This window comes from Megalobrama amblycephala, linkage group LG16, assembly GCF_018812025.1.
Source record: "Megalobrama amblycephala isolate DHTTF-2021 linkage group LG16, ASM1881202v1, whole genome shotgun sequence".
NCBI lineage: Eukaryota > Metazoa > Chordata > Actinopteri > Cypriniformes > Xenocyprididae > Megalobrama > Megalobrama amblycephala.
Genome location: NC_063059.1, coordinates 43,951,006 through 43,968,865, shown reverse-complemented (window position 1 = coordinate 43,968,865; position 17,860 = coordinate 43,951,006). Strand labels below are relative to the sequence as shown.

At 38.1% G+C, this 17,860-nt stretch overlaps 1 protein-coding gene across 3 annotated transcripts in view; it reads right to left on the bottom strand.

The window, feature by feature from the left end:
• LOC125249078 (protein Smaug homolog 2) overlaps positions 1 to 16,766 on the bottom strand; it is an 18,288-nt gene extending 1,522 nt beyond the window's left edge. The window contains exons 1-12 of one of the 3 annotated variants that reach the window (XM_048161271.1): positions 16,630 to 16,766; positions 9,705 to 10,168; positions 8,205 to 8,678; positions 7,725 to 7,967; positions 6,469 to 6,578; positions 6,230 to 6,316; positions 5,874 to 6,144; positions 4,864 to 4,949; positions 4,642 to 4,754; positions 4,351 to 4,558; positions 4,135 to 4,261; positions 1,452 to 1,535 (exon numbers count right to left, since the gene is read on the bottom strand). In XM_048161271.1, coding sequence (XP_048017228.1) covers positions 1,452 to 1,535; positions 4,135 to 4,261; positions 4,351 to 4,558; positions 4,642 to 4,754; positions 4,864 to 4,949; positions 5,874 to 6,144; positions 6,230 to 6,316; positions 6,469 to 6,578; positions 7,725 to 7,967; positions 8,205 to 8,678; positions 9,705 to 9,900 — 1,999 coding nt within the window. In that variant the 5' untranslated portion in view covers positions 9,901 to 10,168; positions 16,630 to 16,766. The other 2 variants (XM_048161270.1, XM_048161272.1) reach the window with 2 other exon arrangements.
• Between the last annotated feature and the right edge of the window lie 1,094 nt (positions 16,767 to 17,860).

Here is a 17,860-nt window from a genome sequence, read left to right as displayed (position 1 = left end):
GCACAGCTGAATCATCAGACTAGGTAAGCAAGCAAGAACAACAGCGAAAAATGGCAGATGGAGCAATAATAACTGACATGATCCATGATATCATGATATTTTTAGTGACATTTGTAAATTGTCTTTCTAAATGTTTTGTTAGCATGTTGCTAATGTACTGTTAAATGTGGTTAAAGTTACCATCGTTTATTACTGTATTCACAGAGACAAGACTGTCGTTATTTTCATTTTTAAACACTTGCAGTCTGTATAATTCATAAACACAACTTCATTCTTTATAAATCTCTCCAACAGTGTAGCATTAGCCGTTAGCCACGGAGCACAGCCTCAAACTCATTCAGAATCAAATGTAAACATCAAAATAAACACTGTACTTATGCGATTAGACATGCTGCATGACGAACACTTTGTAAAGATCCATTTTGAGGGTTATATTAGCTGTGTGAACTTTTATGTTGTTTAAGGAAAGCGCGAGCTCCGGGGGCGTGGAGCACCAGATTTAAAGGGCCACACACCCTGAATCGGTGCATTTATAATGATGCCCCAAAATAGGCAGTTAAAAAAATGAATTAAAAAAATCTATGGGGTATTTTGAGCTGAAACTTCACAGACACATTCAGGGGACACCTTAGACTTATATTACATCTTTTCAAAAAAAAGTTCTAGGGCACCTTTAAATTGTGTTTTATTTTTTTACCAAATTTTGTTTTCTGTTTTAACATTTTAATGGTTTAATTACATTCTAATAAAAAAAGCATATCTAAGTAATTGAATTCTTAAAAACAACAAAATTAAAATTAAAAAAATTGTATTTTATGAAATGTTTTTCTAGAAATTCTGTTGTGTATTTACATTTTTCAAATGAACGCAAACCATTTAATTAATCTTTTAATCATAGAATTAAACTTTTTTTGTCAAACAATGTGCTGCATAACTGTAAAAATTAAAACATGGAAGAAAAACAGATTATTCCTTAAAAATATAGTTAATAATTTATTATCAAATTAATTTATCTAAATTCTACTGTACAACACAGATATGTTTCTGTCAAGTTAAATCAAACTTTTATTTTGACGGGTTGCCAAGAGCTTTGAGTTTCTCTGTGTTTATGACAACAGTTTTCTCAAATGAAGAGGTTAAATGTTTTCATGCGTACATTTCCTCATATAGCGAGGCGATAAAGGATGAAAACATCGCGAGCAGGATTCATATTTAAATAGTCTTTTTGCATTTTAATATTCACAGACACTAGTCTATACTGCAATTTGATTTAAGTGTGCTGACCTGCTTTTTATTCATTCATCAAAAATTGGTCAAATTCCGTGACATTCCGCGTTATATATTAAATTCCGTTTTTGTGACTGGATTCCGTCCGCGTTTTCTGCATCACGGAAATCATAGGGCCCTACATTGGGTATTGTGTGATGGTGCTGAGCTGTGATTGGCCGTACCTCCTAAGGCATGCTCTGTCATGCTGAGGCACAGAGACTCCAGCGTGGGGTTAATCTCCAGATCTGTCCCCGGAACTTGGCATTCTGGGAACAATAAACAAGAGCGTGGAATTCAGTGGAGATCAACACATGCAGCAATAACAAGGAACATAGAGAACATGTGTAGGCATTAATGATGTGAAGAGTAGGTGGTCAAATTATGCTGCATTTAAAAAAAAATCTACCATCACATGTGTCTATTTTTAAGGCAATCCCAGAACGCACTGTGAGGAGCTTGACAAGAAACATTCAAGGGAAATCAATACAGATAATTTTAAGAGCCCATTTTCATCCATTATTTGTCAAGTCAATACGCTAGTGTATACGTAAACTTGAGCTGCACGATTAATCATTAAAGGATTGTGATCTCGATTCAAACACTCACGCAATCTTATTCCTAAATGAGAGTTTGTTTGGTTGTTTATGATTTAACGCCATGTGAGCTACTTCAGCCATTCCTAAATGAGAGCGATTCCTGTGTGTCTATTAAACCTTTGACAAATGCATAAACATTCAGATCTGTGTTCTGATCCAGAGAGAGAAGTTGTCATGTATAGGTATAAAACAGCTTCACAAACAGTCACAGTTTCATTATTTCTGTCTTAAAATAATTCAGGTTATCACAGAAGTACTGGGATAAATGTTTATAGTTCAGATATAAACACTGATGTCTACAGTAGCGATCAAAATAGAGTAAATCACCTTTTGAAAGTAACTTGAGCTTCAAATAAAGATTGTGTCAATTACATCGTTACACCAGTAGGTGGCGACAAGTGACTTAAAATATGTGTTGTCAATGAATCATTCATTCATAAGATTCTTTCAAAAATGTGATGTCAATAGGCTTGTTCGAGATGCGCTGTGCAGACTGATCGGCGTATGACATCAAAATACCGCTTGGAGAGCATATGACTCCTCATGCTTTTGAATCGCTCTCGCAGTACTTTGATGTCATACGCCCAACAGTTTTTGCAGCGTCGACGCATCTCGAAGAAGCCTTTTATGAGTGAGTCATTGAATCATTCATTCAAGATATTGGTTCAAAAATGCTGATTTATCCTGTAATGAAAGAAGTGATGTCTTTGAGTCATTGAATCATTCATTCAAACCGATTTTTTAAAATTCATTCAAATTAACATTTAGTCAGAACAAAAAAAAAAAAAAAAAAAAGTGATTCCCAATTAATCCAGAATCGTGCAGCTCTAACGTACAGTGTGCGTGACATCAATTTTGTCATCAATAGTATGTGCGTAGCCCGAATTTTCCAATTCAGTGTAATCGTTACCCTCAGCTTACACGTGCCTTCATTTGTTTGCAATAATTAATTTTTCGTGCAAAAACAAAACTATGCATACGCACAAATGTGTGCATGAACTCATGATTCACGATAACTTTCCTTCTAAAATTGATGAAAAAAAAATACATACATATATATATATATATATATATATATATATATATATATATATATATATATATATATATATATATATATATATATATATATATATATATATATATATATATATATATATATATGAAGAGTTCAGATGCAAAAGCCGCTAAACACCTTCTCTGTCAAAAATGAGATAATGACATTGAACGAATGCTTACGGCACGTAGTACACGTTCAACAAATCACGACCTCTAAATTGCAGCGTCAGCCCATTCAGAAATATCGGTTTGTTGGCAAAAGCCTCTAGACGCCACTTCCCTTTGGCAGCAAAAGCCGCTATATTCCGAGAACCAATCAGAAGGCGCGAATCGAATCATATGATTCCGAGCGGTTTCAATATAGCGGCGTGCTGAGGAGATTTTTTTAGAGTCAGATTCAGATTTTTAAAATAAAAGATGGAGTACGATGAAATGGATCAGCTTGTCCTACTAATATTGAATGGCAGAAGAAAACGTTATTTATCTCAAAACTCCGCCTGTCATAAGGCAAAATAGCCTACAGTGGAAATGGCTTGGTCGCAATTGTATCATGCACTCATAACAGTTCTTCGTGCAGTCGAAGGAATTGGATTTATTATACATCAAACAACAGCTCTATTTCGCCAAAGACAAAGTCAAACAAGATGCTATTCTTCGGTCTCATATGGAAGCTGTGCCATATAAACGGAGGAGGCAAAAAGTGGAGGCTGAATAGAAGAGACGTGTTAGATCCCTGTGTAAAGAGGTTTGTCTACTGTTTAGTTTTTAAGTGATAAGTGCTCTCATCTTTTTCAGGGTTTTTAGTTGCATCTTTAGTGATTTTTCAACTATTTACCATGTCTTGTCCCAAAAAGGTGGATTTAGAGGTTTTTGCAAAAAAAGCACAAGTGGATTTAGCTGGTTTTGACGCAAAAGAAAATCTAACTTGTTAAAAACCAATAAATTGTCTAGAGTGACATTTTTGAAAAAAAGTTATTTTATTCACTAGCTAATAACCTTATCATTACCTTTTAAATGAAACTCCTGAACTTGATCGTAAAAGCCTGGTAAAAAATGCTAATTTTAAAGAAAAGAAGTCTGATGGATTTAGAGGGTTTTGCATCTGAACTCTTCATATATATATTTTGATTATCTGTTATTGAGGCTTTAGAAGGCAGGGCTCTAAGTAGACGGCTGACCAGCGTCTGGAGATCAGGTGTTGTGCGAGTACCTTGTTGTTGGAACAGAAGCATGGTCTGTGGAGACGTGTGAACAGGAAGAGAATGAGTTCTCTGCACAGAACTTCTGCTCTGGCTCGGCATGCTGTTACTGCCTCCAGGATTCCCGAACCACAGGTTCTGAAACACACCGGCACATCACAGCCTTCATCTGTCATGTTTGATATACAAGGGTTTCTTCTTCAGTCGGTGTGGTGCGTGACTCTGACCTGTCGACCCTGTGCGCTGACGGCCGCGGGGTTGGCGAGCGAGTGTCGGGGCGACGCTCCGGTCAGACCGCCGGCAGTCATCAGCCCCATGCGGCCGGGTGGCGGAGCTCCTCGCGGGGGCATCTGGAAGGGCCTCTGCCCCCGTCTGCCCAAACCTGCGCTCACAGATCCAGCTGTGGGCAGAGAGTTGGATCCGTACGCCGGCCACCTGCGCAAAAACACACGGGAATTCATTCGTGAGGACGAACGCATCGTGGCAGAGAGACACAAGAGGATCGTAAGCACACGTACCCTCTCCGGTACACGCCGCTGTCCATCATGGTTTTCCGCGGGAAGAGGCGGAGCAACTTCAGCACCTGCTGTTTCCACGATAACAGTCGCTTCTTCTGCGTCTCTGTGAACGCCTGACAAACCACAAAACACTTCTTATATTGTACTGATTCGAAATGATGTGTGTTGTGTAAGTGCTATAGTAATAAACAAACTGAATTGAACTGTATAAACGCGCCTCACCTCGTGCGTAAGACATTTCTCAATGAGCTGCAGGTAACAGCTGATGTTCTCCTCGTCCGGTCTGGACACCAACAGCTGCGTACAAACTGAACACAGAGAAAATCTCAACATACACACGGCAACATGCACAAGCTCAACACCAGCGAAATCTCACCATGCTCAATATTATATAGATAATTCAGATAATATACTGATAATGTGCTGAACACCCTCTTTTATGAATATAATATGATGCACAAGAGGGCAAAATTATCCAGATGAAAATCAAGAATCAAATATATTTATTTTATTTTAAATCTTTTATTTTATTTTTATTTTTTTTTTACTAATGTGCTTTGTCATTTAAAAAAATTGCTATTTAAGTTAAAGGTATTTTCATTTCAGTTATAGCTTTTATTTATTTCTTTATATATGTTAATTTTATTGACAACAAACAAGGCAACATTTCAACAAATATTTATATTTTTTTATTCATATTTTTTTTTTTTATTTATATTCAGCTTTTATTTATTGCTCAATATTAATATCCATAGTTCAGAGAATATGCTAATAATATGCAGAACACCCTTTTATTGTTAATTTTAGTTTAAATTTACTAATTTCGATATGTGCTTTATATAATTTTATTACTTTAAAAAAAAATTGCTATTTCAGTTTAATTGATTTTTATTTCAGTTTTAGTTTATTTCTAGTTAATAATTTTAGTGCTTCAACTTATTTCAGTTTATTGCCAAGGCAACATTTCAACTAATACATTATTTTATTTTATTTATATTAATTTCAAGCTATTTAAACAAATAGTTTCAGCTATAGTTACACCGTTTCATAGTAAATACTGGATCTTTGAATTTATTGTAATTTTTAGTAATTTCGTTAAAACAAACTAACTAAAAGGCATGGGAATTTTATAAGCAATTAAAATGCAATTTTTGGAGCGCAGTGAAGCTGAACACGCTAATATCACGTGTGTGTGTGTGTGTGTGTGTGTGTGTGTGTGTGTGTCTGTCTACCTTTCCCCATCACACGCGTGAACTGTCCCGCGATATCTCCGTCAGAGATGGGTGCCGATGAGGACTCTCCATCACACGCTGGAGGATTGTGGGTCTGGAAGCCCTCGGTGTCCTTCTCTTCGCCGGGATTGGCTGCTTTATCGACAGGTGTAACTCCAGGCTCCACCTCCTTCTGGGCAGCAGTGGGCGGGGTATAAACTTTGATTGGCGTGATGATGATCTGCTGAAGCTCTTGCAAAGCATTCCGAACGTTCCCGCCTTCCAGAATATCCTGAAATCAACAACACATTCTGTGATACGCAGACAATATAAGAACGTGAAGGAACGCAAATCCAGATCCTTGCTGAACTACTCACCTTTTCAAGAGATTTCAGGAGGCTCTGTCGTTCTCGAAGTTTCTGTATGCTCAGAGCGATCTTATGTCGAGCTCCCTTTGTCACGTTCTGAAAGACACAAGCATGATGCAGCAATAAACGCTGAGTTTGATGAAGTCATCAGGACGATCACTTCACAAACAGCATCACTCTTGTACCAATGTGAACATGCGGTGGGCGGGGCTTCGAGCTGATCAGGTGTTGATGTGGGCGGGGCTCACCTGCGACTCCAGATGTTGCTCTGTGAGAATCATCATCTCTTCATACGTCATCTGAGAAAATAGCGATGCGTATTTATGCAGACGAAGACTCTTCAGCCAGGCTGGGACGTCTGGAGGAGGGGCAACACACACACACACACACACACAACGAGGTAATTAATAAAAATAAAGTCTTACATGACTAGCGTATGTGTTCGCGTCGCACAGTTCTTCCTAAAGTTACTGACACTTTAGAGTGATAAGCATGCACAAATGTAAATGTGTCAATATATTAGATCAGTGCATTCGGTCTTAAAGTGACAGTAGCCTAATAAACATGCTGATGTCTCACTAATATTAATCAAACAAAAACAGACCAAAAAAAGAAAAGAAAAGAAAAGAAAATCACTCCCTACTTTTGACTGAATCACTTTTGTATGTCAGTGTATATTTGATCCATACAGTGAAGATTATGTAGTGATTTATTTTTACGTTTGATTATTCAATTTTTCATTAGTGTTTCTTACCGAGTACTATACCTGAAAAACTTAATTTGTATCTCTTTTCTATTGTATTTTTCCTATTGTTTGCAATTTGTTTATTTTTTAATAAATAAAATAAAAATACAAACAAAAACTAAATTAAATAAAATATAGTAAAATAAAATAATTAAATTAAATTAAATAAATACAAAAATAATTAAAATAAATGAAATATAAAATAAAAAATTGTTTGCAATTTGTTTATTTTTAATAAATAAAAACAAAATAAAAATACAAAAAAAATAAATTAATTAAATAAAAGTAAAATAAATTAAACAATTAAATTAAATTAAATAAATACAAAAATAATTAAAATAAATGAAATAATATAAAATAAAAAAATTGTTGGCAATTTGTTTATTTTTAATAAATAAAAACACAAACAAAAAATACATTTATTAAATAAAAGTAAAATAAATTAAACAATTAAATTAAACAAATTAAATAAACACAAATAAATTATAATAAATTAAATAAAATAAATTGTTTGCAATTTGTTTCTTTTTTAATAAATTAAATAATAAAAAACAAAATAAATTAAAGTAAAATAAATTAAATAAATTAAACAAATTAAATAAATACAATTAAATAATTAAAATAAATGAAATCATATAAAATAAAAAATAAATTAAATTAAAATGAAAAAATTAAATAAATAAAATTAAAATTAAATTAAATTAAAATTTCTCATATCATGAAATAAGATTTGTGGACTCGTGATTTCAGTGTGGTCACCTTTCATTCCACTCCCATCCTCCTGAAACGTGTTGCGTGTGTTGCTCTGTTCCTCCGTCTGTTCGCTGCCTGACGATGCAACGCTGCTCTGGGGCGACAGGGGGGCGTGTTCTGCTCCGGCCACGCCCTGACATCCAACACCCTCCTCCTGGTTCAGCCAGTCAGAGCTGCAGGCTGGCTGATTGGCAGGTGTGAGTGACATCGAGGGCTTCAGTGGGCTGGGCTGCAACTGACCGGGCAGTCCTGTTGAGCAGTTATCCAAAATGAGTGACAAATTTCATCTCACTGACATCTAAACGGGTTATACATTATAATCCGTTAAAACTATGAGTGATAAATAAGCATTACATCATATTAAGTTTATTCGTTTATATAATAATAATTGAGAGAAGAAGAAATCAATTACTCGTCAACACACTTAATGATCGGAACTATGACCATCTCAGCAGCAGACGGACATCTAAGTCACATGCTCTTTACCCGAGTTGCCGCCGCTGTTGACAGGCGAGGTCACGCCACCCGTGCCGGGGAAAGGCATGTGTCCGTTCTGTCCGGCCGGCGAGCTGCATGTGGATGGCAGCTTCTCTTGCCAGGAGTACGACGGCTCCAGCGACTCGGCCGAACAGGGCCACTCGTCTGACCCCTGCCGGGCGTGATGGTACGGTCCGGGCGGAGGCGGCCGGGACGACAGGTGTTCCTCCAGGTGATTGAGCCACATGGCCAGAGAGTTGCGGTCATCGAGGGTGGTGGCGGGGTGAATGAGGGCGTAGGAAAGCAGCTGCCGGCTCTCCTCCACGAACAGGCTGCTCTCGATAGTGTGGCTCAAGACCTTCTGCAGGAGGTTCATGTATTCACACTTGGCTTCGCTGTTCCGTGGCTGCAGCAGGGGGAGATGGGATAGCAGGAGAGACACGGCTTTCTCCTTCGGCTCCTGCTGCCATTGACTGACGATGGCTAGAGAAAGAGAGAGATCTTAGTTTTATTGTGCTGGTCTGACGCTTTTATGTTCAAAACTTAAATGTGAACCCTTTTAAAGGGACAGTTCACCCAAAAAAGTCTGACAGACTGTCTGCTTTCACTGCATCTAGTTGGGCCCTATGATTTCCGTGATGCAGAAAACGCGGACGGAATCGTGGAATCCAGTCATAAAAACGGAATTTAATAAATAACTCGGAATGTCACGGAATTTGTCCAATTTTTGATGAATGAATAAAAAGCAAGTCTGTACACTTAAATCAATTTGTGATATAGTGTCCGTGAATATTAAACCGCAAAAAGACTATTTAAATATGAATCCTGCGTGCCTCTGAAATGAATGACACGGAATAATTTAATAATAAATTATTAAAACTATATTTTTAAGGAATAATCTCAGTTTTTCTTCCATGTTTTAATTTTTACAGTTGTGCAGCACTTTGTTTGACAAAAAAAAAAAAAAGTTTAATTCTATGATTAAAAGATAAATTAAATGGTTTGCGTTCATTTGAAAAATTTAAATACGCAACAGAATTTCTGGAAAAACAAAACATTTCATATAAATACAATTTTTATTCATTTTAATTTTGTTGTTTTTAAGAATTCAATTAATTATACATGCTTTTTGTTTATTAGAATGTAATTAAACCATTAAAATGGAATCCAGAAACGTTAAAACAGAAAACAAAATTTGGCAAAAAATAAAACACAATTTAAGGGGAAAGAATAAAACGTATATCATAGGGCTCAACATTTTTTGTTAAACTTTTAATAAATTGTTGGTAAATTAGATAAGTTTCATTTTTCCAATTAATTAGACATGCTTTTTGTTTATTAGAATGTGATTTAACCATTAAAATGGAGTCCAAAAAAAATAAAATGGAAAAAACGGAATCCAGAAAAATTAAAACTGAAAAAGCAGAATTTGGGGAAAATAAAACAAATTTCATAGGGCCCTAATCTAGCATGTGGAACAATAATAAAGTGCCGATTATGATGTTTTACCTGCATTGTTGGCTTCTGCCTCAAGTATGTGTATCTCTGTGCAGTCGGCCAGCCAGTGGTCCAGACAGATGTGCAGAAACCGGGCCTGTGTCCGAGAAACACGCTTCAACAATGACAACAGCGCCACCGTCTGTTCACACTCGTTCCAGCTCTTAAACCAGTCTGTCAAAATCCCCACTTGGTCCCGGAACATCATGGCGAGTTTCTTCAGAATCCAGGGGTGGGGCTTAGGGGAGGGGGAGGGGTCTGTATAAAATGGGGCGGGGTAACAGGCAGTGCTCCAGTCCACTCAAAGATGCATTGGAAACCCCTCACATGGTTCTGGAGCCCAGCGGACGCCACCGAGGCAGAGGGCCGACGTTTGGGTTCAGGGTTCAAAAGGTCACGGGCGGATGCACAGGCGGTTTCCGTGAGGAAACGTAGACGCCTCTAGCGCATCTTCATTCGTACACGGATGCCGGCAGCTGCAGACGGAAAACACTCATGTTAAATAAAGCACAGTGATCACAAACAAACACCAAACCAAACCTGAGGCGGTTCCTGTCCGAGGCTCATGCATCTCTGCTTCTGTCTGAGATTAGAACAGAGCTGCCACATAATCAGATTCCCACCTTACTGCAGACCACAGCAACTCTCAGCGGCGGATTACATCCATCACCACAGCTCATCTGGACCCACACGCTACTCAACTACTCACATCCGCCTCAGTGTGCTTCAGCTGACCGGAGCACAGGGTAAAACCAGTCGAACGAGGGTTATTTATAAATTTATTTATTTTTAAAAATCAGCCAGACGAAAATCAGCCAGACTAGAGTGAAATTAGCCAGATGAAAAGAAAATTAGCCAGACAAGGATAAAATCCGCCAGACTAGAGTAAAATTAGCCAGACGAGGATAAAAATCAGACAGACTAGGATAAAAATCAGCCAGACTAGGATAAAAATCAGCCAGACTAGAGTAAAATCAGTCAGACGAGGATAAAAATCAGCCAGACTAGGATAAAAATCAGCCAGACTAGGATAAAAATCAGCCAGACTAGAGTAAAATCAGTCAGACTAGGATAAAAATCAGCCAGACTAGGATAAAAATCAGCCAGACTAGGATAAAAATCAGCCAGACTAGAGTAAAATCAGCCAGACGAAAAATTAGGCAGACAAAAATCAGCCAGACTAGGGTAAAATCAGCCAGACTAGAGTAAAATTAGCCAGACGAGGAAAAAAAATCAGCCAGACGAGGATAAAATCAGCCAGACGAGGAAAAAAAAATCAGCCAGACTAGAGTAAAATCAGCCAGACTAGGGTAAAATCAGCCAGACGAAAAATTAGGCAGACAAAAATCAGCCAGACTAGGGTAAAATCAGCCAGACTAGGATAAAATCAGCCAGACAAAAAATTAGGCAGACAAAAATCAGTCAGGAGAGGGTAAAATCAACCAAACAAAACTTAGGCAGACAAAAATCAGGCAGACGAAAATCAGAGACAAAAATCAGCCAGAAGAGGGTAAAATAAGCCAGACGAGGGTAAAATCAGCCAGACGAGAGTAAAATCAGCCAGACAAAAAATTAGGCAGACAAAAATCAGCCAGACTAGGATAAAATAAGCCAGACGAGGATAAAATCAGCCAGACTAGGGTAAAATCAGCCAGACTAGGGTAAAATCAGACAGACGAGAGGAAAATCAGCCAGACGAGAGGAAAATCAGCCAGACAAAAAATTAGGCAGACAAAAATCAGCCAGACTAGGATAAAATAAGCCAGACGAGGATAAAATCAGCCAGACTAGGGTAAAATCAGCCAGACTAGGGTAAAATCAGACAGACGAGAGGAAATCAGCCAGACGAGAGGAAAATCAGCCAGACAAAAAATTAGGCAGACAAAAATCAGCCAGACTAGGATAAAATAAGCCAGACGAGGATAAAATCAGCCAGACGAGGATAAAATCAGCCAGACTAGGGTAAAATCAGCCAGACAAAAAATTAGGCAGACAAAATCAGCCAGAAGAGGGTAAAATCAGAGAGATGAGGGTAAAATCAGCCAGACAAAAAAATTAGGCAGACAAAAATCAGCCAGAAGAGGGTAAAATCAGCCAGACAAGGGTAAAATCGCCAGACTAGGATAAAATAAGCCAGACGAGGGTAAAATCAGCCAGACGAGAGTAAAATCAGCCAGACAAAAAAATTAGGCAGACAAAAATCAGCCAGACTAGGATAAAATCAGCCAGACGAGGATAAAATCAGCCAGACGAGGATAAAATCAGCCAGACTAGGATAAAATCAGCCAGACGAGGATAAAATCAGACAGACGAGAGGAAAATCAGCCAGACGAGAGTAAAATCAGCCAGACAAAAAATTAGGCAGACAAAAATCAGCCAGACAAAAATCAGCCAGACTAGGATAAAATAAGCCAGACGAGGATAAAATCAGCCAGATGAGGATAAAATCAGCCAGACTAGGGTAAAATCAGCAAGACTAGGGTAAAATCAGCCAGACAAAAAATTAGGCAGACAAAATCAGCCAGAAGAGGGTAAAATCAGAGAGATGAGGGTAAAATCAGCCAGACAAGGGTAAAATCGCCAGACTAGGATAAAATAAGCCAGACGAGGGTAAAATCAGACAGACGAGAGTAAAATCAGCCAGACAAAAAAATTAGGCAGACAAAAATCAGCCAGACTAGGATAAAATCAGCCAGACGAGGATAAAATCAGCCAGACGAGGATAAAATCAGCCAGACGAGGATAAAATCAGCCAGACGAGGATAAAATCAGCCAGACTAGGGTAAAATCAGACAGACTAGGATAAAATCAGCCAGACGAGGATAAAATCAGACAGACGAGAGGAAAATCAGCCAGACGAGAGTAAAATCAGCCAGACGAGAGTAAAATCAGCCAGACAAAAAATTAGGCAGACAAAAATCAGCCAGACAAAAATCAGCCAGACTAGGATAAAATAAGCCAGACGAGGATAAAATCAGCCAGATGAGGATAAAATCAGCCAGACTAGGGTAAAATCAGCAAGACTAGGGTAAAATCAGCCAGACAAAAAATTAGGCAGACAAAATCAGCCAGAAGAGGGTAAAATCAGAGAGATGAGGGTAAAATCAGCCAGACTATGGTCAAATCAGACAGACTAGAGTAAAATCAGCCAGACTAGGGTAAAATCAGCCAGACGAGAGTAAAATCAGCCAGACAAAAAAATTAGGCAGACAAAAATCAGCCAGACTAGGATAAAATCAGCCAGACGAGGATAAAATCAGCCAGACGAGGATAAAATCAGCCAGACTAGGGTAAAATCAGACAGACTAGGATAAAATCAGCCAGACGAGGATAAAATCAGACAGACGAGAGTAAAATCAGCCAGACGAGAGTAAAATCAGCCAGACGAGAGTAAAATCAGCCAGACAAAAAATTAGGCAGACAAAAATCAGCCAGACAAAAATCAGCCAGACTAGGATAAAATAAGCCAGACGAGGATAAAATCAGTCAGATGAGGATAAAATCAGCCAGACTAGGGTAAAATCAGCAAGACTAGGGTAAAATCAGCCAGACAAAAAATTAGGCAGACAAAATCAGCCAGAAGAGGGTAAAATCAGAGAGATGAGGGTAAAATCAGCCAGACTATGGTCAAATCAGACAGACTAGAGTAAAATCAGCCAGACTAGGGTAAAATCAGCCAGACAAAAAAATTAGGCAGACAAAAATCAGCCAGAAGAGGGTAAAATCAGCCAGACAAGGGTAAAATCGCCAGACTAGGATAAAATAAGCCAGACGAGGATAAAATCAGCCAGACGAGAGTAAAATCAGCCAGACAAAAAAATTAGGCAGACAAAAATCAGCCAGACGAGAGTAAAATCAGCCAGACAAAAAATTAGGCAGACAAAAATCAGCCAGACTAGGATAAAATAAGCCAGACGAGGATAAAATCAGCCAGATGAGGATAAAATCAGCCAGACTAGGGTAAAATCAGCAAGACTAGGGTAAAATCAGCCAGACAAAAAATTAGGCAGACAAAATCAGCCAGAAGAGGGTAAAATCAGAGAGATGAGGGTAAAATCAGCCAGACTAGGGTCAAATCAGACAGACTAGAGTAAAATCAGCCAGACTAGGGTAAAATCAGCCAGACAAAAAAATTAGGCAGACAAAAATCAGCCAGAAGAGGGTAAAATCAGCCAGACAAGGGTAAAATCGCCAGACTAGGATAAAATAAGCCAGACGAGGGTAAAATCAGCCAGACGAGAGTAAAATCAGCCAGACAAAAAAATTAGGCAGACAAAAATCAGCCAGACTAGGATAAAATCAGCCAGACGAGGATAAAATCAGCCAGACGAGGATAAAATCAGCCAGACGAGGATAAAATCAGCCAGACTAGGGTAAAATCAGCCAGACGAGGATAAAATCAGCCAGACGAGGATAAAATCAGCCAGACGAGGATAAAATCAGCCAGACTAGGGTAAAATCAGCCAGACTAGGGTAAAATCAGACAGACGAGAGGAAAATCAGCCAGACTAGAGTAAAATCAGCCAGACGAGAGGAAAATCAGCCAGACGAGAGGAAAATCAGCCAGACGAGAGGAAAATCAGACAGACGAGAGGAAAATAAGCCAGACTAGGGTAAAAATCAGCCAGACAAGGATAAAATCAGCCAGACTAGGGTAAAAATCAATGAGACGAGGGTAAAATGATTCAGATGAGGATAAAATCATCCAGACTAGAGTAAAATCAGCCAAACAAAAAATTAGGCAGACAAAAATCAGCCAGACGAGGATAAAATAAGCCAGACTAGAGTAAAATAAGCCAGACTAGAGTAAAATAAGCCAGACGAGGGTAAAATGATTCAGATGAGGATAAAATCACCCAGACTAGAGTAAAATCAGCCAGACAAAAAATTAGGCAGACAAAAATAAGCCAGACGAGGGTAAAATGATTCAGAAGAGGGTAAAATCAGCCAGACTAGGATAAAATCAGCCAGACGAGGGTAAAATCAGATCAAGGGTAAAAGGGTAAAAACACACAGACAAGGTGTAAAATAGGGCTGGGTATTGACACAATTTTAACAATTTGATTTTGATTCACAAGCTTGCGATTCGTTTCAGTTCTGATCTTGATTTAGTTCGATTCGGTACAGTACAAGCCATCTCAACTATTTCGGTAAAGTTGGTTTTATATTCGCACATTCGGACATCCGTATTCAATAGCCGTGTTAATCACACTACATTGGACATTCAGTGGACATTCACAAGTAAATATGCCATTAAAACAATACTTGCCTATTTTGATCGACTGTGAAAAAAGTACGTTGACAATCGTTGGTTGTCAATATCATGTCGCTGCTTAAAATTCGCAAACATTAATTTATTGCACATTTATTGGAAAGTCTGAATTTATCAGAAGTCCGAATGTGCGAATATAAAACCAACTTTACCCAAGTCTCTCAACTAATGATGTGAACTATACAAGGAACCGTCAGTCACCACATTACCATATTACAGGTTAAAAGTAACTGATTTGAAGACATTTAAATTGCATATGCAGATTTATCATAACTTTTAATTGATATAATTACTGTATGCTTTTACTCCGACTCGTTGCTGAAATATAAACATTTAAACGGTGGCTGTCAAAAAGACTTCAAACATACATTTAAATACTGAACAGGTAAAGTAAAACTGCAACGAATATGTAATATGGTGCATATATATAGAATCATACATCTTCTCTCTAGAGTTATTTTTCTGGCTAACTATCGAGTTTATGATCATCGAATGGCTTTTCTGAAATAAATGTGACGTTAAGCAGTTTTATTGATGTCTTTGCCCCCGGATGAAACTAAAAGATTACATGAGACATGATTAATTTCAGTAAGTTGTACTGCATATTTCAACATCCCTTATGTTTATTTAGTGCTAAAACCACACAGATGAGGTGTGAAACAAATAGAAGAGTGCACATACAGACAAACGAGAGTAAAAAGCATTAAACGAGGTGTAAAATCAGGGTAAATGAAAAAGAAATCAATAAATACAGAAATATGAGAGGTAATTTCATGCACATGAGGTGTAAAAACATGGTAATATTAAAAGAAATGAGTAAAAAGAGGGACACATTCAGAGAGGTGATTATAAAATTACACACATGAGAAGTAAATACAGTCAAAAGAAGGTAAACTCCGTCAGATGGGCGTATATACAGTAAAATAACACAGATGAGGTGTAAATTCACACGAACGAGGTAAAATCAGTCAGATAAACGTGCTTTCTGTCGGATGAGGGGTAAACGCAGTCAGATAGGGAAAAAATCCTTCAGATGATGGTAAATTCATATAGACAGCAGGTAAAATCAGTTAAATATGAAATCTGAATGTGAATTATATCGATGTGAGGCGGCGATGTATCGATAGCCGCTGTTAGCTTTAAACACACACACACACACACACACACACACACACACACACACACACACACATCGCAATTAAACACATACAGAACAAAACAAACCAGCATATAAATATTAGAATGATTAAACAAGCCACATCGGAGCAGATCTAATGTTTTTAAATCCTTAATAATAGGCGAAATGAAATAAACACTGAGAACTGAAGCGCGGCTAACAGGCCTGATGCTAAATGCTAATGCTAACGCCAATCTGACTGAACACACACACACACACACACACACACACACACACACACACACACACACACACACACACACACACACGAACACACCGTATAACAATAACAACACACCTGATTCTTCATTACACTCAATAACATACAGTTCATGAGGGGAAGCATCGCCAACACACACTACAACTCAAACCCAGAGCCACACACACACACACACATACACATTAATCACATTGCACTAACACACACACACGCATGCATGCACACACTTACTGAGAAACACGCGTGAGAAGTGCGTGGAAACACACACCGGTGATGGGAAACACACAGATGGGCCTGAAGATCTCTGGAGCTGCTGTACCGACAGACGGACCGAACCAGCGCGCGCTCACACACTCTCTCACTAGAGCTCCAGCGCGCGCGCGCTCGCTCGCTCTCTCTCTCTCTCTCTCTCTCTCTCTCTCTCTCTCTTTTCTCTACCAGTCTCTCTCACTCTCTTTCACTCAATACAGATCACTGGAACTGCTCTACCAATTCAATACATTTCAATCCCATCTGCCACCCCAGAATTAATCCAGTATAAAATATAAATACCGCTTTTCAGCATGACATAGAAAGTAAAGTATGTGTAGTCCGCTTCATTAACAAATGACTCTTATGAACCGGTTCTTGGTGAGTCAAAAACACACAGCGCAAACAGTGTATTTACTAGGGCTGGGTATTGACACAATTTTCACAATTCGATTCGATTACTATTCACATGCTTTCAATTCGATTCGATTACGATTCACATGCTTTCTATTCGATCACGATTCACATGCATTCGATTCGATTATGATTCACATGCTTTTGATTCGTTTACGATTCACATGCTTTCAATTCAATTACGATTCACATGCTTTCGATTCGATTACTATTCACATGCTTTCGATTCAATTCCATTCTATTACGATTACGATTCACATGCATTCGATTCGATTACGATTATGATTCACGTGCTTTCAATTCGATTACTATTCACATGCTTTTGATTCAATTCGATTACGATTCACATGCTTTCGATTTGATTACTATTCACATGCTTTTGATTCAATTCGATTACAATTCATATGCTTTCGATTTGATTACGATTCACATGCTTTCGATTCGATTACGATTCACATGCTTTCGATTCGATTACGATTCACGTGCTTTCGATTTGATTACTATTCACATGCTTTTGATTCAATTCGATTACGATTCACATGCTTTCGATTTGATTACTATTCACATGCTTTTGATTCAATTCGATTACGATTCACATGCTTTCGATTTGATTACTATTCACATGCTTTCGATTCCATTACGATTACAATTCATATGCTTTCAATTCGATTACTATTCACATGCTTTCGATCCAATTCGATTACGATTACGATTCACATGCTTTCGATTTGATTACGATTCACATGCTTTCGATTCGATTACGATTCACATGCTTTCGATTCGATTACGATTCACATGCTTTCAATTCGATTACTATTCACGTGCTTTCGATTCGA